The sequence below is a fragment of the Sciurus vulgaris genome, assembly GCF_902686455.1.
Source record: "Sciurus vulgaris genome assembly, chromosome: 7".
NCBI lineage: Eukaryota > Metazoa > Chordata > Mammalia > Rodentia > Sciuridae > Sciurus > Sciurus vulgaris.
In genome coordinates this window covers 91,991,743-92,012,271 of record NC_136467.1, presented here as the reverse complement: position 1 = coordinate 92,012,271, position 20,529 = coordinate 91,991,743, and the positions used below count along the sequence as shown (strand labels likewise).

The 20,529-nt window shown below is 33.5% G+C and overlaps 1 protein-coding gene across 1 annotated transcript in view; it reads left to right on the top strand.

Annotated features, from left to right (window-relative positions):
- COL19A1 (collagen type XIX alpha 1 chain) overlaps nucleotides 1–20,529 on the top strand; it is a 331,364-nt gene that overhangs the window by 71,488 nt on the left and 239,347 nt on the right. The window contains exons 9-11 of the mRNA XM_079146513.1: nucleotides 79–132; nucleotides 6,393–6,446; nucleotides 19,705–19,749. Coding sequence (XP_079002639.1) covers nucleotides 79–132; nucleotides 6,393–6,446; nucleotides 19,705–19,749 — 153 coding nt within the window. The remainder of the gene's footprint in view (nucleotides 1–78; nucleotides 133–6,392; nucleotides 6,447–19,704; nucleotides 19,750–20,529) is intronic.

Below are 20,529 nucleotides of genomic sequence, written 5' to 3'. Positions count from 1 at the left end.
TCATATTTATATATAAATTGGCTTGAGATCAATGTGACAGAATGTTTGCTAACACAGAAATTCAATTTTTTTCCTCAGGGAGAAGCAGGATTACCAGGAACTCCAGGTTCATCTGGGCAAAAAGGAGAGCCGGTAAGGCACTCAAATACTCTTGGGACAGAGGAGTTTGTTCAAAAGTGATTTAAAAATGTGTCCATCTCATTTTTCTGTGTTCCATACCAACATGTTTCTGTAAAAGGCTCTCAAGGATTATATTAAGATGCTGATTACTGAAGTAAAAAGGAGTACAACAGTGTTCAGGGCTGCATTTGAGATCACATTGGAAGGCAGACTGGAAGTTTGAAAAAATCTAGAACTAAGTCTTTGAGCTTATAAATGCTAAACAAAACCATAACATAGGTGTACTGTTTTAGTTGTTTCTAGCCTGTAGCATTGTCTTCTCCAAATACTTGATGAACTCTTTGTTTTTCTTGAATACTGACATATTCCCACTAAGGATTTTTCAGTAGTTACCTTTTGCGAGGGGGGAGATGGGGGGTACCAGGGATTGAACTCAGGGGTACTCAACCACTGAGCCAGATCCCCAGTCATATTTTATATTTTTATTTAGAGATAGGGTCTCACAGAGTTGCTTAACACCTGCTTTTGCTGAGGCTAGCTTTAAACTCAATCCTCCTGTCTCAGCCTCCCCTGCCACTGGGATTACAGTGTCTGGCTCAATAACCAATTTTTGTTAGATGCTATGAGAGTCCAAGTGTCGTTAAGAACCTCCTGGGGAGATTGGGAAGAATTTAATGGAGGAGGTAGTCACTGAGTTGAATGTCTAAGTATGTAGTCTTAGGTAGTATCTCTTGCTTAGATATTTGCCTTTCCCTTCTCCCCTCCTCAGATTTAACTGTAATGTTTTCCACTTTTTTGAGTCAGGTAAGTTAATTTGTACTAAGGTTAGGAATTCTGTTTTGGTAATTTTTCCAAGGTGAATTAGATTTCAGTTCTTCTCATGCCTTAAATTGCAAGTCCACAATTCCAAATTATTTACATAATCTAGCCAGACTTCTTTATTAAAAAGCAGAGACTAATGTCTGGGAGGTGACATTCTTCAAAACTTCAACAAAGCTACAGTCAGGTGACACTCACAGGAATGTCTGCCCGTGGTACTTTGCATGGGAACATGTGGCACCTTAGTGGGAGCTGGAGGAGAGATTTTTGAGGTGGAACAAGTCATTTGTGATGATTTATATGAGAGTTTCTTGAGGTACCTTTGCTTTCAGTATCATTATATGAAAAATCAAAATCATTAAACAAGTAGTTTAATGATTAAACAAGTAGTTTAATGATTTTCAATCAAACTAAACATACAAATCATTACAGCACTAGTAGTTGTTTAGTGTTTACCTTGTGCCCAACACTGAGAAGAGTGCTTTAGGTATGTTACCTTATTTGATCCTCAGAATGGTCTTCATGTTACAAATTAGTATAACCATTTTATAGATGGAAAACCTGAGTTCTAGGGAAGTTAAATTATTGCCCAAGGTCATGTAGCTTGAGACCAACTTGGGATCTGAACCCAGGCCCATTGATTCCAGTGCCTTCTCTTAACCAGTATCCATTTTGAAGTCTGCTCTATCTTCTAGAAGCATTTCAGCATTATGCATTCTGTGAACAGGGTACTTGCCACTTTGCAATATCTTATTCTGTCCTTATAACCTCATAATGAAAGTCAGTGATATTATTACCCTCATCTTAACAGATGGTAGAACCAAGTATAGGTAACATGATTAAGAAAATTTACAGAGTAGAAAGATCTCTGGATTAATCCTGACTTCTATGTGGCTAGCAGTATGAACTTGGCCAAACCACTTGGCCAAACCACCCAGTCTGCAGATCCTTCACTCACTTTCCTCTTCTGTAAGGAGGGTATCTAATTATATTATAAGGTGACATAAATGCTTCGAAAAGGCATATATGGCTTAACTGACGGGGACTGTGATGTGATACACATTCATATACATACTCCTTAACTTGACTTTCCTGTTTTTTGATTTATCGATTAAGATCACTAGCACAGAGAAACTGCATGTGTGTTGGTCATTAAACTGTTAGAGTTTACACCTTTTACAAGCATATTCTCTTTAAGTAAAATGTCTTCTACTCTAACAATCTAAGTATTTATTTGTTTTTGGTTCATCAACAACAGCTATATATTGAGGACCTAATATTATAACAAAAAGTGTGCTAGATTAGATGCTGGGCCTATAGCTAAAACCAGAAAGCATAGGGTCTGTGCTGAGTTTATAATCTTGTGATGATTTGTTTAAGGAACATTTCTTTATTATATATAAATAAAAAACAGTGGAAAAGGGTTGGGAATAAGCCAGTAAAGATGATAAATATTAGAAAATAGACATAGATTTGTAAGTCAAATCTATGAAATGCCTTACACAAAAATGTATATTAGGTTTATAATGCATTATATGACATCCCATCTTTGTTATGTTTTTAAAGTGTTAAAATTTATTTAAAATGTCAGGATACACACAATTTATAATAGCAAGATATTTTAGTGATGGGGTAAAAACAGCTGGTATCAAATGAGTTGGTAATCTACAAAATAAATACACTTCCTTTATTTGTTCAGTATGTGCACCACTATTTGATTAAACCAGTAGAATCCTTGCCTTGTAAAAATGACTTCAGAAAACCATGGCCACGAATGCATTTCACTTTCCTGACACCTATAAAAACGTGGATGTCTCCTTACGTTTTAAGGAGTTGATGAGTTTGTTCCCGTTCCTATTGCACTGTGTGATCCTGCAGTTTTACTGTTCAATAAATAAAGAAGGCTTTCTGAAGTGTTTGATGCTGACACATAGTTTTCATTATTAGAAAAGGTGCACAGAATGCTTGCTTAACTTCTCAATCCAAAGCCATGTTGTGATTGGGCATGTTGAATAGTGAGTTTTATGAAATGATCTGAAGTTCAGTGTTCCCAAGGGAACCAGACAAATGTTCTAAAGATTTTTACTTTTGATCTGTAAGCCCAGGAAAAAATAATTTGGTGAAGTAAGAGAGTATATTAGAAATAGTAGCCACCTTGGAACTTGAAACTCTTTGGGTTGAATCTGGTCCACTACTTAGTGGCTTTGAAAATGAAAATACCTAGTCTGTTGTTGATTGTGAAAAAGAAATGCAACATACTATACTGTATGCAAAGCACTTAGTAATGGAAAGTGGCATATTTAGACATTCAAGAAATATATTTGCTCTTCTTGTCCATGACATAATTGGTCACATATTAAAGAAGAAGTAGAGACAGCTTTTTTAGGCTGAGTTGAATTTTATATATGACTTGATCAAAAACAAAAATCTTCCTTTGTAATAATTTTCAATCTGTAATAATTTTCAATCTATTAGGTGTTTTACTATACAAAAATCTTGAGTTATTACATGCTACATTTACTAAATATTTAATAATATTAATATTTGATAATTCATTCCCTCAAAAGATCAATGATGTGAATTTTTGACTCTGTGTGTTTTGTCCCAAATGTTATCTGACCTTTTCTGAATAGAGTTGACTAGTTTTGAAAAGATTGTTTTGCATTGTCATACTGAGATAATGTGGGTTAGAAGTCATCCAGACCTCATTATAATTTACTTTTGCTATTAGCCATAAGGTATAGTCTATTAGTCTTTTGATGCCTTCTATTTTTGACCCAGTGAAATAAAATAATGGAAAAATTTAGAATACAGCTTCCAGATGGCTTTAAATTATGCATTACTCATCACAACATTTCTAAAGATGTTAAAATTTGAGAATTCTTACTGGAATGTAGCAACTTTATGAAGAATAGATTTTTAAATACATTATGAGTTAATGCTGTCCCACCTGAGCCAAAATCCAGTAATGACTTCCTGTTTCCCTTCAGACAAACCCCAACCTGGCTCCATGTGCTGATAGAGCTTTCCCTGTTCCACTCCTACTCTACATGGCCTGCCACCTGTTCCTGTTGTTTATTCCAGCTCCAAGTTCTTTGTACCAGGTTTCATATACCTGGAAGTTTCTTCTGGATATCCACTTGGCTCTCTCCTTTATGTCAATTATACCCATGCTCAGAAATCACTTAAAGAGATCTATGCTGATATCACTTTATAAAAAGTATTTATCCATTCCAACTCTTTCTTACTTTTCCTAGCACTTTTATTGCTACCTGACACATTACCTTCAAGCATCTGTGTTTCCCCACTAGAATATGAGTTTTGTGAGCTCCATGTATAGAACCCCCTTTATAGTAGGAGCTAAAAAATGTTGAATGAATGAATGAATACTCTCCATCAAGGAAAGATGAAATCATCAGCTTGGGTTATAGAACCTGTAAGTTCTACTTCTCAATTGCCAAGGAGATTCCACCAAGCAAGACAGAGTCAAGTTATAGGAAAAACTAAATAAGATAATCATAAGAGGGTGATATTATTCAATGTTGTTCTGCTACACTCTTTCCTTATAAAAAATCAAAATTCCTTTCACATATTGATCTGATCAATTTTACCTTTATTTCCAATTAGTTAAATGAAGAATCACAAATATTTTGAAATAAACCACAAGTTATGGCATGATATAAGGTTTAATTGTTATTTGTCTACTTTTCTCATCCATACTATTATCTTAATTAATATGATTTACTGTTTTTGTTTTTGTTTTTTTTCTTCTCATGAAGCCGATGCCCTCCCTTTCATGAAGTAATACAGTTTGAAATTCCCACTGCTATGCTTAAACACCTAGTTGTGTTTTCTATATCAGGAACACCTGATGAAACTCTTCTAAGAACCATGCCCTCTGTCCAAGACTAAACTTCACATGACATTGTTCAAAATGATAATTAACACTTTTCTTTCATTCAGACTCAATTATTATAATTTTCTGAATCTTTTAATTCCCTTTTCTTTTAGCAAGTGTAGTTAGCAACCTAATTACTTAGCAACCACATTACTTAGTTCTTTAAGACCCTTTCCAATACCCTCAACATTATCAGAGTGGAAATCTTTCAGAGTTTGTAAAATAGCAGGGAAATTTTGATTTTCTTGAACCTAAGGAAGGATTGTGATTGGAACTTTTTTGGGAGAATAATTTTACAGTGTATTTTCACATTATTATCATCCACATCTCCAGTTAATTTCCCAAAATATGTTCATTCTATGAATAAATGCTTTACTTATATACTTTGAGGAAAAAAGGGTTAAAATGGAATAAGTTAATTTATTTGACTCCTTGGTCAGAAACTGGCATTGATTGCTTTCAATTTCCACCACGCTCTACTCCCACTATAGAATTTTCATTTTTAATAGTCTGATATGCTAAGCCAAAGATTACTACTGAGTTTCCCTTATTTTCTTTCTAATATCCCATTACTATGCTTATCCTATAACCATAGTACATCAATAGAAATTAACTGAATTAAAATATGTTCATAATTTGTTAAAAGAATTAATACTTTATAACATCACATAAGTATAAGGTTTAATATCATGCTTCTAACTTCTTTGCCTAAGTTAATATAAGAAATGTTTCCTCTTTTCTTAAATTCCATAAATATATTAGATTAATAGGCAGATTTTTTTTAAATAATTTTTTCCCAATCTGATATAATCTCATCTAATCTATAGGAACTTAAGAGTGAAATATGCTTGTGTATCTTAATTGTGATATTAACAAGTAATGCCTATGTAATAATGGCATTAATCTCTACCAGGCCTTACTGATAGAGCAACTCATTCATTAAGTTTGTATTTTCTACTCCTTCAAGGATAAATTTATTAGACCAAATTTCTGATAAATCCAGTAAGGCATTCATAGGTGAACATTGACTTCATGGGGATAGATTTTCCAGTCCTCCTTGGCAGTGTAGGTAGAAGAGAAGCCATGCTAACAGATTGACCCAGCTTCACAGTTTCCCAAAGGAAGCATAGGAAGGTCAGGCACACTAAATGACATAAATATTACGGGTATCTTAGAATCTGACATCTCATGACTTATATGAATTGAAAGTATTCAGTAGGAAGTAGCTTTTTGCTCAAACTCATTTTGTTATAGAGTAACTGCAATTAAATCATTCCTCACCTTTGATAAATGTAAAAGAAATAACAAAACTGCATTACATATACTTGTGTGAATAATATCTAGTTTTAGTTTTGATTATTAGATTTATTATTGATTTTGACAATTTATTAGTTGTCAAAAGTTTAATAACTTATGTACAATGTAAGGACAGAACTTGAAGCACAAATTTGGTGCAAACAAAAGCAATTCATGTATGAAGCAGTAGATTCTCTTTGACATTAGTTATTAATTCATATTTTTTTAAAAATCTAATGAACAAATTTATATATTTTAGGGTACAGCTGGTAGTAAAGGTGAATTTGGTGCTCCTGGAATTCCTGGGGAAAAGGTATGTTGATTTGCTATGTGATTAAACTGTATGACTGTTTTAAAAAGCTAAGCATGAAAAAATACACAGAACAATTTTTAGAGTTCAGGGATCAGCAAAACGTTGCCTTATGGTAGGGCTGCCAAAACCCCTCACTGTATGATTTATGACTTTGTAAATAAAGTTTTATTGGAACATGGTCAAATTCATTTGGTTTTGTATATGGTGTACACTGCTTTTGTGCTATACAACACATTGTGGCAGAGGCTATATGGCCTTCAAATTCTAAAAAAAGCTAAAATTCTAGAAAAAGCTTGCTGACTCCTACTCATCCAAAAGCTTCTTATATTTACTATTTAAGGTACTGATATCTATGATATACTATCTTAGTATGTATTTCACTGGAGACAAAAATTAAGTATTGCTGTGTTTTGCAATATAGTACAATGTGAGCTGTTATAATTAAAAGTACAAGAAATATATTTCAGCCTATCATGAAATACTGCAATGTAGTATTTAGCTTATACGTGGCTGACTTTCAGTATTGCAATTCAATCTATTATTCAAGTTCAGTTTTCATGCAATCTTTGAAAATATATATCAAACTATAATTACTCATTTTCACTACATATACATACACTAATACTAATAACTTCCTAAATTGTTTTTACTTGTTGATGTAAGAAAATTTTCTTCACTAAAGCAGACTTGGTTTGTTTTGGACTTGCTCTAGCTGCTCTAATGATCAAGTGGGTCCCTGGTGCCTTATTATCTCGAAGGCCATGACCGTTGTGGTTTTACTTTCCTAAATCTGACACAGGAATAACTGAAGCTGAAGTGGTAGGAGGTTGAGTCTGTCAGGCAGATATTTTTTGAGACTTTCTTAAGTGTGTGTATGTTATGTGACTGTTTTATTGATGCCACTCTTTTTCCTTCTGTAATTATTCAATCTGAATTCTTTACTACCTAAGAAGGTGACCACTGGACTCTAAAATACAACTAACTTTACTGAACAATCATACTTTACTGCAAGTTAGTGTTTGTGTGGGTCACTGTGCTCTTGCTTAAGCTTGCTGGCACTAATGGCATCATAAGCAAAAGTTTCTTCAAACACTTGTTTAAGGGTCTAATTTTCAAAATACCTTTTTCCTAGAAAAGACTACCCAGTCACCAAATTCCTTCCAAAAGGCTCCAACCAAATTTGCCTTAAATAATTATTCTGCCATTTTATTCCTAAAATACATCATAATAATCTTACTGTTTAGATTTCAGATCACTGGGATTTTTCAAATTATATTGAATATGGAAATCTTTTTTTTTTTTTTAAACAAATGTAGAATATTGAGTGCTTCAATTGGGAATAGATATTTGGATTTCTTTACTGTGGGATACAAAGTAGGACATATATATTTACATGATAAATTATGAGAAAACAATAAAATTCCTCTGAAATACATTAAAACAGAACTTATTAAGATTGGCATAAAATGCCATTCATTTCAGTACTCCAAAGTGACATTTCTTGGATCCTTACTTGTGAAAACCAAGTATAAATGGCTGTTGATTGGCTTTAGAACAGTTCCTAGAAAGATGGTATAACTAGACTAGATTCAGTAAAAAAAAAACACACAAAGCAACCAAGAGACTCAAAAGTTGATCATGGCAATCAAGAGACATGACAGGAAGAGTGAAGTGGTTTAGAAAGTTAAATATGAAAGTGAAGAAATTCTCTATAATAAAAATGAATTCTTAGAAAAGTTATTTGGGCAATATGAAGGAACTGGAAGAAGACATGGTATTGCAGAGACAAATACTACCCAGAATTAAATATCTTTTTTCCCAGAAGTCTGCTTGTGTGATGATTCATCCTGTACTCCACTTAAAGTAAAAGTTCAGTGAATACAAAGAAACATACCAGCTGCTGATCTAGCTGGGCCAAGTCATTCTGAGAACTGGGAGTCTCAGTCCTTGTGACCCATTTGGTCAAAATGGTGACGTAGTTTTGCGAAAAGAGTTAATGAGCATCAGGGCCTCAGTGAGGCCAGTCTTCAGAGAACTCGAGAAAGTGATGTGATAAAAAAGCTCTTATGGTGTTCTAAAACTTTGGTGAAATTGTCCTGGCCAATATTGTACATGCTTCCTCAAGCACTTTTCTTCTTGGTTTGACTTCCTTGAGTTACTCTTGAAGACTATCACAGAAAATAAGGAATTTTTAGCGCTAAACGTGGTATCAGATTACATTTGACTCTTGGTTCCCAGTTTCATACATCTTCAGAGACCCTACTTAGTGACTGGTGTCTCCCTAATATCTATAGAAACACCTTGTCTTTAGCCAGTTCTCTTCCCAAGGTCTCAGTCACAGCTCTGCTTCTAATTTGTCACTTTCTTTAGCTGTGGAAGGGATGTAACTAACATTCATGAGTGGGGAAAAAATATCACCTTAGGAATATTTTTCACTTCTGTAATCCACAGGTTACCATTTATTTAAAATGATTCAAATGAATTTATGCAAAATGAAAATAACACAAAGATCACTATTGTATCTGATGGTATGGTTTATAAATTGCAAAATATTTGACCTTGAGGAAGAAATTTCAAATTTTTAAAATTTCAAAAATTAAAAGTAGGGTAAAATACTTCCATTCTTTTATGATAAAATACCTTCTTTGATTTTTTTCTAATAAATTTCTGAAGAAAAAGTATCAATTCTTAAAATGTATGTATCCTCAGAACTCTCGCTCCTATGTTTGCCTCAATGTGATGTATGTGCATCTTCCAGAATTTCCATACAGCATCTCTGAGCTTAACACTGATTCTGCTTTTCAGCATTTGTGATTCTTTGAGGTTTTCCCTTATAATTGTAAGTCATTAAGATTACTGGTAAAAATAAAACCAAAAGATGAATTGTTTGAATGTTTTACTTGGAGCAAGAACATAAGCAAAGTACATAGGATGCCCATCTCCAGTACCATATTCTTAAGGTGATTTTTTTTTTAAGGTTTAGTATTAAGGCTAGAAAACCGATTTATATTAATGGAGTGAAGCATATTCTGAGTGATATGAAGTAGAATTTGTATATAAGCATCGATTTACACTGTCATCCAATGTGATACTGTAACAGTTTAAATGATGAATGTATATATCCCATTAGTCTAAAATAAACCTACATTTTTGTAGTTTGATAAGGTGGTAGCAGTGAACTTTTTAAATTCAAGACCCTGAATAGAGCATTAGTTAACTGAGGTGGCATTTTTTTCCTGGTTCCTAGTACAATAAACAACTCTTTTATGAAATCTATTTATGGAAAATGTAGTCATGGGGACTTTAAGAATGAAGAAGTATAGCACTTACTTATATTCTTTTTGTAATTATAATACTTATCATCCAGTACAGACTAGCACTGCACATTATTAACCTAATTTATATAACCTTACTGTCAACATTATAGAAAAATAACCATTCCCTTTACATTTATCTATCATGGCTATAATTTTGCCTAAGAGATTTGTCCAATTTTCTGTTATGGATTCATTCATGTAAGAACATTTATTCTATATAGCAAGTGTTATTAGGTAGTTGGTGACTTCTGGTAAGCTTGGATGGACAGAAGCCACTGTCAATCAAAATGAGTAAATTGAATGGTTCAATTTCCAAGAGAAGTGAATGACTTAATGCGCACAAGCACACATCCATACTCACCTGCACAACCTACATCCTCCTGGCATGAAGTGAGAAAACGAGATGAGAATTTGGATATGGGGAGAAAATCCTGCCCACTTTACCCCCAAACATAACACTCAAACCATGCTTGCTCTCATCACCTGATCCTTTCATATGAAAAATTGCTTCATTGCCTTTTTCACTATGTCAATGTAAAAGATAAGATTTTTGAAGTGGGGATTTTTTTAAATAATAATTTTCTAATTCTAAAAATCTAATAGTGAAATTTGAACAAATAGAGCCTAATTTATGTTAAAAGAATATTCCATTTGCTGAATTACTTAGAAGTTGTCCTAAAATGTTTTCTTACTGTCAAAACTTTTACTGATTTAATTTTGTTCCTCATGGATTAGTTATGCAATAAATACTAGTCATCATTATTATTACATGCTAATAAATATCCAGAGTTAAAAATGCTTGGATTTGAATCCCAGCTCAAAATCTTATTATTTAATTTAGAACATGACACTTAGTGTAAGTTTTCTGTTTTATAAAATGGAAATTATATTATACCTTCCCTAGCTTCATCTCAAAGAATAAAATAGATTATTCATGAGAGTTCCAGCTCAATGCCTGGTATATAAGAATTTGGTAAAGAATAGATGTCATTTTAAAGGCAAACAATTTAAATCCATTATTCTAAACTCTGGCTTACTGTGAGACCAAATTAGAATTCATTTGATGAAATTTATATTATTTATTCAAAATTTATGTAGTGGAAAATGTTAAAATAAACATAATATATCTATTGTAATTTTGACCTTTTAAAATAAAATGGATGTTGAAAAGCCAATGAATTTCTCTCAAATATGTGTAAACTTGTAAAAAATAATGATAGCACCAGCCATTTACTCAATCATTATTATGTGCTAAACACAATCAAGAACCTCCTTTACATTATTTGATTTCATGTTTCTACTTCTATGAGGTAAGATTTATTGTCACTATATAATAGATAAAGAAACTAAGATCTAGAAAGAATTAAAACTTCTCTTAAGTTCCATAACCTGCAAATAATGGAGTTAGGATGTGAATTCATATGAATTTATTGTTCTTGCACCTTTACCATATTACCTCATCTGCACAGTGCCCAAATATCCAAGTTTTCTTTACACAAATAGTTCTACATTAGATACTAAAATCATTTGCCTGCCAGCTTAATGAATGAACTGTGCAATTGCCTTCTCCATTCTGTTTCAGGGAAGGCTCAGTCCCTTGTATTTCAAGTCTGTGAACCTCTCTCAAACTACCTAACCTTAAGGATTCTGACTCCTCCACCCTCAGAAGACTGTGTCCACCTTTTAAGAGTCACTAAACATTTTTTATTTCGCACAATCAAAGGATTTTGTCTAGCTTTATCTTTGGAAATAAGTATTACGAAAATAAGGGTTTTATTTTGTTTTCCAAATTCAAACTGCACTGCATGCCTACCTCCAGGGCAATCCAACCAGGGCCACTTTCCAGACTACCCTCAATTCACCACCTAGCCTAGCAAATTCTCTTTGCACTCTCCACCAAATATGCTTTTAATAAACATACACATACAAAGTATATTCATTTTATTAAAAAACAAAAGATCTTATCTAAGTATAATGACTTCATTTGAGAAAAAATAAATTGGACTTCCAGAAGTAAAAAGCCCATGTGCACTAATGCACTCAAGAAGTACATCTGATAATGTGATGATAGAGTTGCCAACTTGTGTGACTCAAAAATAGCCAGACTAACTATTCTCATTAAGAGGTGCCTTGCATGATGAGTCTTTCCCCCATAAATTCCTAGTTGTTTTATTGGGATGAAACTGAATGAGGAAGATCTTTTGTTCTCAAACAGTCTTTGTGTTTCTTTTCTTTTGGAAAGTGAAATGACTGTGATCTTTGGGTCTTGATTCTTCCCTAAAAATACGTTTTGTGAGAAGGCTGAAACTTCAGGAAACAGAGGCAGATGCTGTTATGGTTTATATAAGCACAGACAAGGCTAATAGCTGTTGTGAATTATAATGAATTCTGCAACAGCCCTGGTCCAGATGTAGCATTAATGCCTCACAGACGCAGAAAATTATAGGCGTTTAGTGAAAAGAATTTTTGTTTAAGTGATTTGGCTTCCTCTCTGTATTTCTAGTTTACCCTAATTTTTTCATGGATGTTCACATTAAACTTAATTCTAGAGTTTCCCCAAAGTTAAAAAAAAAATTAAAATACCTATTTGCATGTGGTAATTCATTGTAGAAATTGAAACCATTAAACGAGGAGAAAAGAGACATCCAGTTTTATTCTAATAGTAGGATATTTCCTTCCTATGAATTTGTCAAGATTGCCAAAAAACAAATGTGAGTTTTGTGTTAGAGAAAACACCTCTTAATTATCTGCATACCTCTGTATTTTAGGAAATTCTGTAATAAATGGAAGTACAGTCCCCAGACATAGGATGGGACTTTTTACCATAATCAATATTAGAAAAAAATGATTACAAAGAAAAAAGAGTTGTCAGCCTATTTGTTGGGTTCACTTATATAGATAAAAGAATGAAACTTAAATTTTCAGTGTGAAATTGCTGCTCACACATGGAGTATCTTTGAATTGTCTTATCTCTAGGCACATATTGATACAGTATAGCACTAAAATAAGCAGAAATGTAAGAAGGACAAAGGTAATAGAAGGACAGGAAAAAGAAAAAGAAACTTGCTCACTCTGCAGCTGATTTTATTTCTTAATGGTTTCTTATTCCCTTCTAATGCCTTCCACTCACATCCCAAGTAGAGCAGTTGGCAGAGAACACAACAGATGGATGACAAGTTCGACACATGCAGTGTATCTGGCACCCAAGCACTTGACTTTTATTTACTAAACAGTTAGCCAGATTTCAAGAACCTAGTCTGCTAATGTTCCTATTTGGTTTAGTGCACTATCAGCATCTAACACATAAATAATAAAATATTGATGTAAAAAATGTCACACAGTTTCTCTACATAATTTAGTGACTAATCTTGATGTAGATTTCCCAGATACTGAAGAATGGATTTAAAGATATAATTGGTATCTTTTAAAGACATCTACACCTTTATATATTAGTTTTTTCTTCAAGTGTCTGACTAAAAGATCTGCTACCCAGCCAACCCAGGGACAGCTGTATGAGGTGTCAGGTACTACACGAACCTGTCAGGTAAGAATAGAAGACTCAAAAGGATGTCCACAGACAATTGATACCTTTCTTCCTGACCACTGTCCCTGCATTTTCACAGATTACTAAATACTAAACTAGGGCATCTTTTTCATGAAGTCTTCCTGCCTTCAGAATCAACAACTCCTCCATTCTTTATTTATACCACCAATAGAGAGTGTGCCTATATCCCCTGCTAAAATGTGTGCTCCAGAGAAGGACTTAGTGTCTCCCTCATCTCTGTAACCCCAGCACCTGGCCCAGCATCGGGCGCCTGATTGCTTCTTGGTAAACATTAGTTGAGTTGTTTAGAATTCAAAAGGATTTAGCCTTGGCCAGATATAGAAAAGAAAAATAGGGGATGAACGTTAGAAATCTATGCTGAGGGGAAATTGGAAAAGACCACTGATGGTGGCGATGCCTCCATGCAAATATTCCATACTTATCACAGCACCCACTTCAGCAAAATAGGAGGGAAAGAGAATCACTTCTCTACCTGGTAAAACTTACAAGTATTGCTTCCCACAGTGAAATATAATAGAAATGTGTGCACCTCCAGAATTTGCTTCCCACTTTCTCTTGGAGAAACTGTGTTCTCCCTTTTCTCTAAAACATAAATCTTCATTTTCTTGCTCTCTTTCTGTCCAAACTTAATTAAAAAAATTTTCCTGTCTTAAAATATTGCGAGGACATGGTATTTCTCTAAGTCCTCACAACAATTTACCACAGGGCTAAAGATAAGTAACCAAAAACTTTAGTGCATTTAAGCTCCAGTTGAAGTAATTGATATGGAGTCAAACTCTAAATTACTCATCACGAGGAATACTTTGAACAGGAAATAGTTTGTAGTGACGGGTAGATCACTGTCCTCAATTAGGAGCTGACTGATGACACTTTCTTCTGTATATCTTAAATCATCTTCTACTTGTTAGAATACTTGATTCAGATGTCAATTACTATACTTCAGATATTTCAGTAGGTGGTAATTTGCATTAAATGTCTTATATTTCCCTAGTATTTTTTGAAGTTTCAATGATATCACAATAGCTAGTCTCATAACAATAAGCAACCCAAACCCTTTTCATTGGCAGATCCTCTTTAAGAAAATCATCACAACTGCATAGGAGCCCAGATTTTGTAATAGGTCCTACAGCATTGGTCCAAATCATTTCAAAATTATTTAGTTTTTTGTTTATTATTTGAATAATTCCTTGTAATTTTCATTTAGCTAAACTACAAAAGGATCATGTAATAGAAAATTCCTTTGAATGGAAAACTTAATGGTTGAGGTTGACTACAAGTTCAGTATATATAACAATTTTGTCTAAAAATTGCAATTGAGGGCTGGGGCTGTAGCTCAGTGGTAGTGTGCTTTCCTAGCATGTGTGAGGCCCTGAGTTCAATCCTCAGCACCACATAAAGATAAATAAATAAAATAAAGGCATTGTTTCCATCTACAACTAAAAAAATATTTTAAAAAGCAAATTGATTAATAGAAATAGAGTGTCCAGAATAAGCGTGTGTGTTTGAGGAGGGGAAGGGTGGGGCTGTTCTCTTTCTTATGTAAGGTCATTTCTGGAATCCTATGCTGAGTTTTGAGTACCACATTTTAAGATATATTGGACGACCAGTGTATACGCAAAGAACAGGGATCATAATATTAATTTCAAACTGTGATTTAAAAAATTAATGGTTTACTGAATAGAAGATTTGAGAGTAACACAAAAGAATGTCATGTATAATATCTATAAGATTTTTTTTTTTTTTTTTTTTTTTTTTGTGGAATTGCAGACAGCAGAATTAAGATGAATGGGCACAAATTTGGGGAAGGTTAATTTAGGTTCAGAAAACATTGATTCAGTAACCATACATGGGTTTTTTTCCTTTGTTCTCTACAGTGCAAATTAAATAGCAAGTGTGCCTGACTTAAAGAAGCTTTTATTAGTACCTCATTAGATCTTTGGTGACAGTATGAATATAAATGTATGACTTTATGCTTTTCCTTATATTTAAGACTATCCATCATGATTAATTTATAGGTACATGTACCTGAATATACTTTTGTACACATACATACACCCTCAGGATAATAGATTTGTGACAGAATAAAAATTGAGCTCAGTTGGTACTCATTAACAATACTTACACTGCTGTGAATAAGACATGTATCAATCATACTTTACATGTGGTGGCTGGCTTTCTCTTCTCTAAATGACTCATAAGAATACTTAATAATAGGGTGTCATCAATTTTGTGGTAGGAATGTATCAAATTGGTCTTATTTTCAGTGTAAATGTGATATTCTCCATGTGTTAGCTGCATTAAGGCCTAGTTCTAAATGTTTCAAATTTTAAATTCTATGATATAGATAGGTAGATAGATAGATAGATAGATAGATAGATAGATAGATAGATAGATATAGGGATTTGACTTGACAGTTTATCCCTTGGAATGCAGTCTCAAAATAAAGAAGAAAAAATTCTCCTTCTAAAAAAAGAATTCAGATTGAATAAGATATCTGAAAAAAAGGTATGTTTTTATTTTTTGAAATGTTTATTAGAACTTCAGCAATTTAGGAACCTTATAAAAATTCAATTTCTGAAAATTATGACTGAATAAATCAGGACTATGGTCAGAAATGTAGATATGGCATTAGTGATACACAGAGGCAAAATCAGATTTACTTTCTGCTCTCTCTTTTATTGGTGTTCATGCTAGAATTCTGGAATTCCACTTCAGATAATTTCTTCCAGCTACTTCATTCAACATTTAATTTCCTTTTAATGAAAATTCATTAATGGGGAAATATTGATGTATTTCCAAGTGTATATTCAAGTCACATAAAAGGTTATGTTTGTATAAAATGCACCCTAGGTGGAATGATAGATCCAATTTTATAGTTTAATTAAAAAAGTTATAAGATACCAGACCTTTTAATCAAAGGTTGAATGCCCAACTTTTTGAAGACATAATCACTAAAACATAGTATGTGACTTTCTGCTTTCTCAGTCTAATTGTAGGTATTTCCAAATGTTTAGTTTACCTGCTTATTCTACCTGTCTTTGCTTGGTCTTATTACTGGGTTTCTTAATGGTAGCCCTAGTGAATGTAATTTCTAATCAGATGTCTCTCAGACAACATATATATCCTGCATAATAAGAGAGACATTGACCCAATGTGCAAGGAATCAGGAAAACTAATGATTTATGTTTTAGGCCCAGCTATAATACACAGTGATAAAAAGGAGTTTAAATGAAATGGGTTTGATCATCTAGCCCCAAATCTCACCTAAATTTTTTCCAAAAGCTTCCCAAAAAGTTTCTTTTGACTTCTGAGAAGGGTGTTTTTTGTTTGTTCCAAGTTGAAGAGAAGTTGTGTGTTATAGTAACACTGGCAAGATTACTGTCAGCAGCATTGGTAGAGTTTGCCGGTTTTTATTACACATATTTATTAATTTGCCTTTTTGTAGTTTGAGATTGTAACTGCAAAAGGATATGAATCCTCTGATAGAAAGACCTATAGTAGAGAGTACATGCTTCAGAAACATATTTTGAAAATTAGGGTTGCTTTGGGAATCATTGATTATAATTTTCTTTCATTAATGTACTAAAATATTAATTGGAAGATAAAGGAGAAGCATCTTATTTCTTCTCTAGACTGAGACTAGAAAGGAGAAACAGCAGGAGTTCAGAAAAGGCAAATAGTATGTACCCTTCCAGTAATGTTAGGCAGATGTTTATTTTATAGGTACAAATAAATATGAACCCAAGCTGCACCCTCAGGGCTTTGAGCCTGTGCCTCAGCTTGAGCATAAAGATAGACTCATTTTTCTGACACAAATTAGGTTTTAGATAAAGTTCTGATGAGGATATCATGGTCCATTAATCTGTTAAAGAAAATTTTAGTTTTTAGGATTAGTTCCTTCTTTAGTTCTTAACACTAATTAATAAATCTTTCCTTTTCTGAGATAAAGACAAAAACAAATATACTGATTTATCCCTCAGGGGCTAGAATAATGAAAAACTTTTTAAATGATTATAAGTTTCTAAGTAGGTCATCTGTGGTAACTTCAAGAAAAGCAGGAAGAGGAAATACCAAAGTTCCAAACTTGAGTTTCAAAAGCATCAACAATATTTCGTTAATTTTACATGTTGATGTCACTCAGGCCAGCTCATTTCTTATGAGATAGTTAGGTGAATTGGGTTATCTTGGAATCTAGAATTTTCTTTACAAAAAAAAAAAAAAAACAAAACTCCAATCCGGAAAGAAGAGAGACTAATTAACACTAACCACAGGAAAACATATTTCAATGATAAAAATCACAAAACCTGTGTCAATTAAAGACACATTCTTAATATCACAGCTTTAGAGACTTTGGGTGCCTAATTAACCATGTGTCTGGGTGTAACCCTAACCTGACACAGGGCTGAAGGGGCACTTGGGAGCCAGTACTCAGAGCATATGATACTTGAGAATGGACTGAGAGCAAAGGAAAAAAAGGAGGTACTGTCACTATTTCTATCCTTTAAAACAGTATTTTCGGCAATATAAATATGTACTTTACTGGATTATGTGCCATATCTTGTTATGTGTAACTTTCAGTACAATATAAAACATTATATTGGCTCAACTGATGAAAATAATCTGCTCCTTATGGACATGTGGACATACTTCTGTGATGAGTAACAGAAGCTCCATTTCCATAGAATGTTCTCTGGCATCAGATACTTAGTGTGCTTTTGCTATCACTTTATCACATGAATTTGGAAGTTTCTAATAGACTTGAGTGATGTCTAACATCTAGAACTATAATAATTTTTAAAAGATAGAAATATTTATATAGATAAGTATTTTATTATATTGATGCTTCAACACTTCATTACATTAACAACAAAGTTTTGCCCTTACTGTGATGATAAGTTATACTGTAGAATATTTTGATAATTTAATCTAATCTAAGAAAAATCTTCGTCTTTCATATGTGTGCATGTGTAAAGGTATACACCTCTATTGAAAACTCCCAAAACTTGCTAAAAATGTATTTATCAGAAACTAAAGATCTCTTTAGATTTAGACAGAATCTATCATTATTTTAAAATTTGAAGATGTGACTTTTTTCTTCACATCTTTGAATTTTGTTGAAATAATTCTTAGAAATGGTATTTAACTGTCTTATAGATAATGCTTAAGGCAAATTATTTTTAAAATTAATTATGTTTGATAGAAATAGAGTAGGTCAATAGTTAATTCTGAGCTGCCTAAATGTGGAAACTCAGGAGCCAAAGTAAATTCCTGTAACCAGCTAAATTCCTAAGACTCCACTGAGAACATGCACATCCTCCCAGAGGTATCTCATTCTAGCTAGTGTGCTGTTCACAAACCAAACGACTTGTCAAAAACGACCCGTGAATTCCAGCAATGGAAACTGATAGCCATCTGCTGAAAACCTTTATACCCAAGATAGGAACCAGAAGAATGGAAAGAACTAAAAATTCTTCCAAGTGATTATTTCATGTAAAATGGCATTGTATATAACTACACAATTGATCTAAAGGCAATCAGCAGATATAGATAAGAAAGTAAACATGCTCACATCTGTGATAAGAATAAATGTATATATGTGTGTTTATATACATGCATACATATGTATTTCAGATTCTAGGTAAAAAGACACATGGACTGGTGTTGTGGCTCAGTGGTAAAGCACTTGCCTAGCATGTATGAGGCATTGGGTTCAACCCTCAGCATTACATAAAAATAAATAAATAAAATAAAGGTATTGTGTTCATCTACAACTAAAGAAGACCAAGACATATGTCAGAATTAAATCTTCTCCCAGAGACAGTGGGAGGAGGCAGTGAGGCACACAGAGCTGAAGTGTGTGCATTGGAATTCCAGTTCTACCACCTACTGACTGTGTCATCATCTTTAAGACAGTTGTGGTGATAATATCAACCTGATAGGTTTGTTAGGGGACTAGCACCTGCCCCATAAAAAGCTCTGTGTCAGACTTTAATGGTGTGCTCAGAGGTTTGAAAGAAAGAACATAAAATAAGAATGCAAAATAGCATATGGAAGAGCAGGCTGTGGTCAGTGAGACCTCATTTCAAAGCTCAGATATTGCTACAAGTTGAATAACCTTCAACATGTTATTAACCTATAAGAGCCTCCATTTCCTTATTTTAAAATTGAGATGATAGTCCTGTATTTACAATCTAAGGGACAGTTGGAAAGTCCATACACATGATAGGTATTCAATATTAGGCTACCCTTCCCCCACAACACTAGTGCTGTTTATTGAAGACTACACGTGCACACACACACACACACACACACACACACACACACACAAGTCTTTTTGTTTTGTGGCTAATAAAATTTATTCTGTTTCCTTTTTTAGGGTGAAAATGGTTTACCTGGTGCTCCAGGCTTACCTGGTCAAAAGGTACAAGTTTTGTTTGATGTTTCATGTGAACTAAGAATTTTAGCAACTTGACAATTGAATTTGAACATACTGTGATAGATATTCAGAAAATATATTTGATAAAAGCAAATTTCATCAAAAACTCATAGTAATTTACAAGTCTTTCCAAAGAGGACCTATGGAAGAAACTCCTTCTCAAAGAGCCCACTTTAGGAGACAAGGCAATCTGAGGGCTCGAGCAACATGCTTCTTCAAAGAAGTCAACAATAGTGCATTCTGAGTACGGGGAATACTGAAAGTGCAGATAGCTTCTCTGGGAACATTTTCACTGTGATCAGAGCTTAAAATGTACAGTGGAATAATTTTTAATGCCTTTGGATTTGGTTACTTCTTATTTATCCTTCTTGTATATTCCAGAGTGAGCTCAACATAATAGTTACAAAATATTAGTAACAAAATATTAAATATTACATAATAGTGACAAAATATTAAATATTACAAAGTCATTACAATCTTTTCCAAAACATGTCTTTCAGAATGACAAATGCATGATAAACAAGAAGTTTTTTGCTAGACAGAGGCTGCTTCTTTCAATGCCTAGCATCTTTGTCTTTAACAAAGTGAATATCCTTTGTACTCTTTTGCTGTCCAAAACATCCTTTGTACTCTTTTGCTTTCTCTCTCTGGGAAAGAGCATGATTGTATTTGACCAGGATTGATGCAAGCACATAGATTGGTATATTCCAGTTTCCTGGAAGGATAGGAGTCACTTCAGGTGGGGCCAGCTGTCATGATACAATC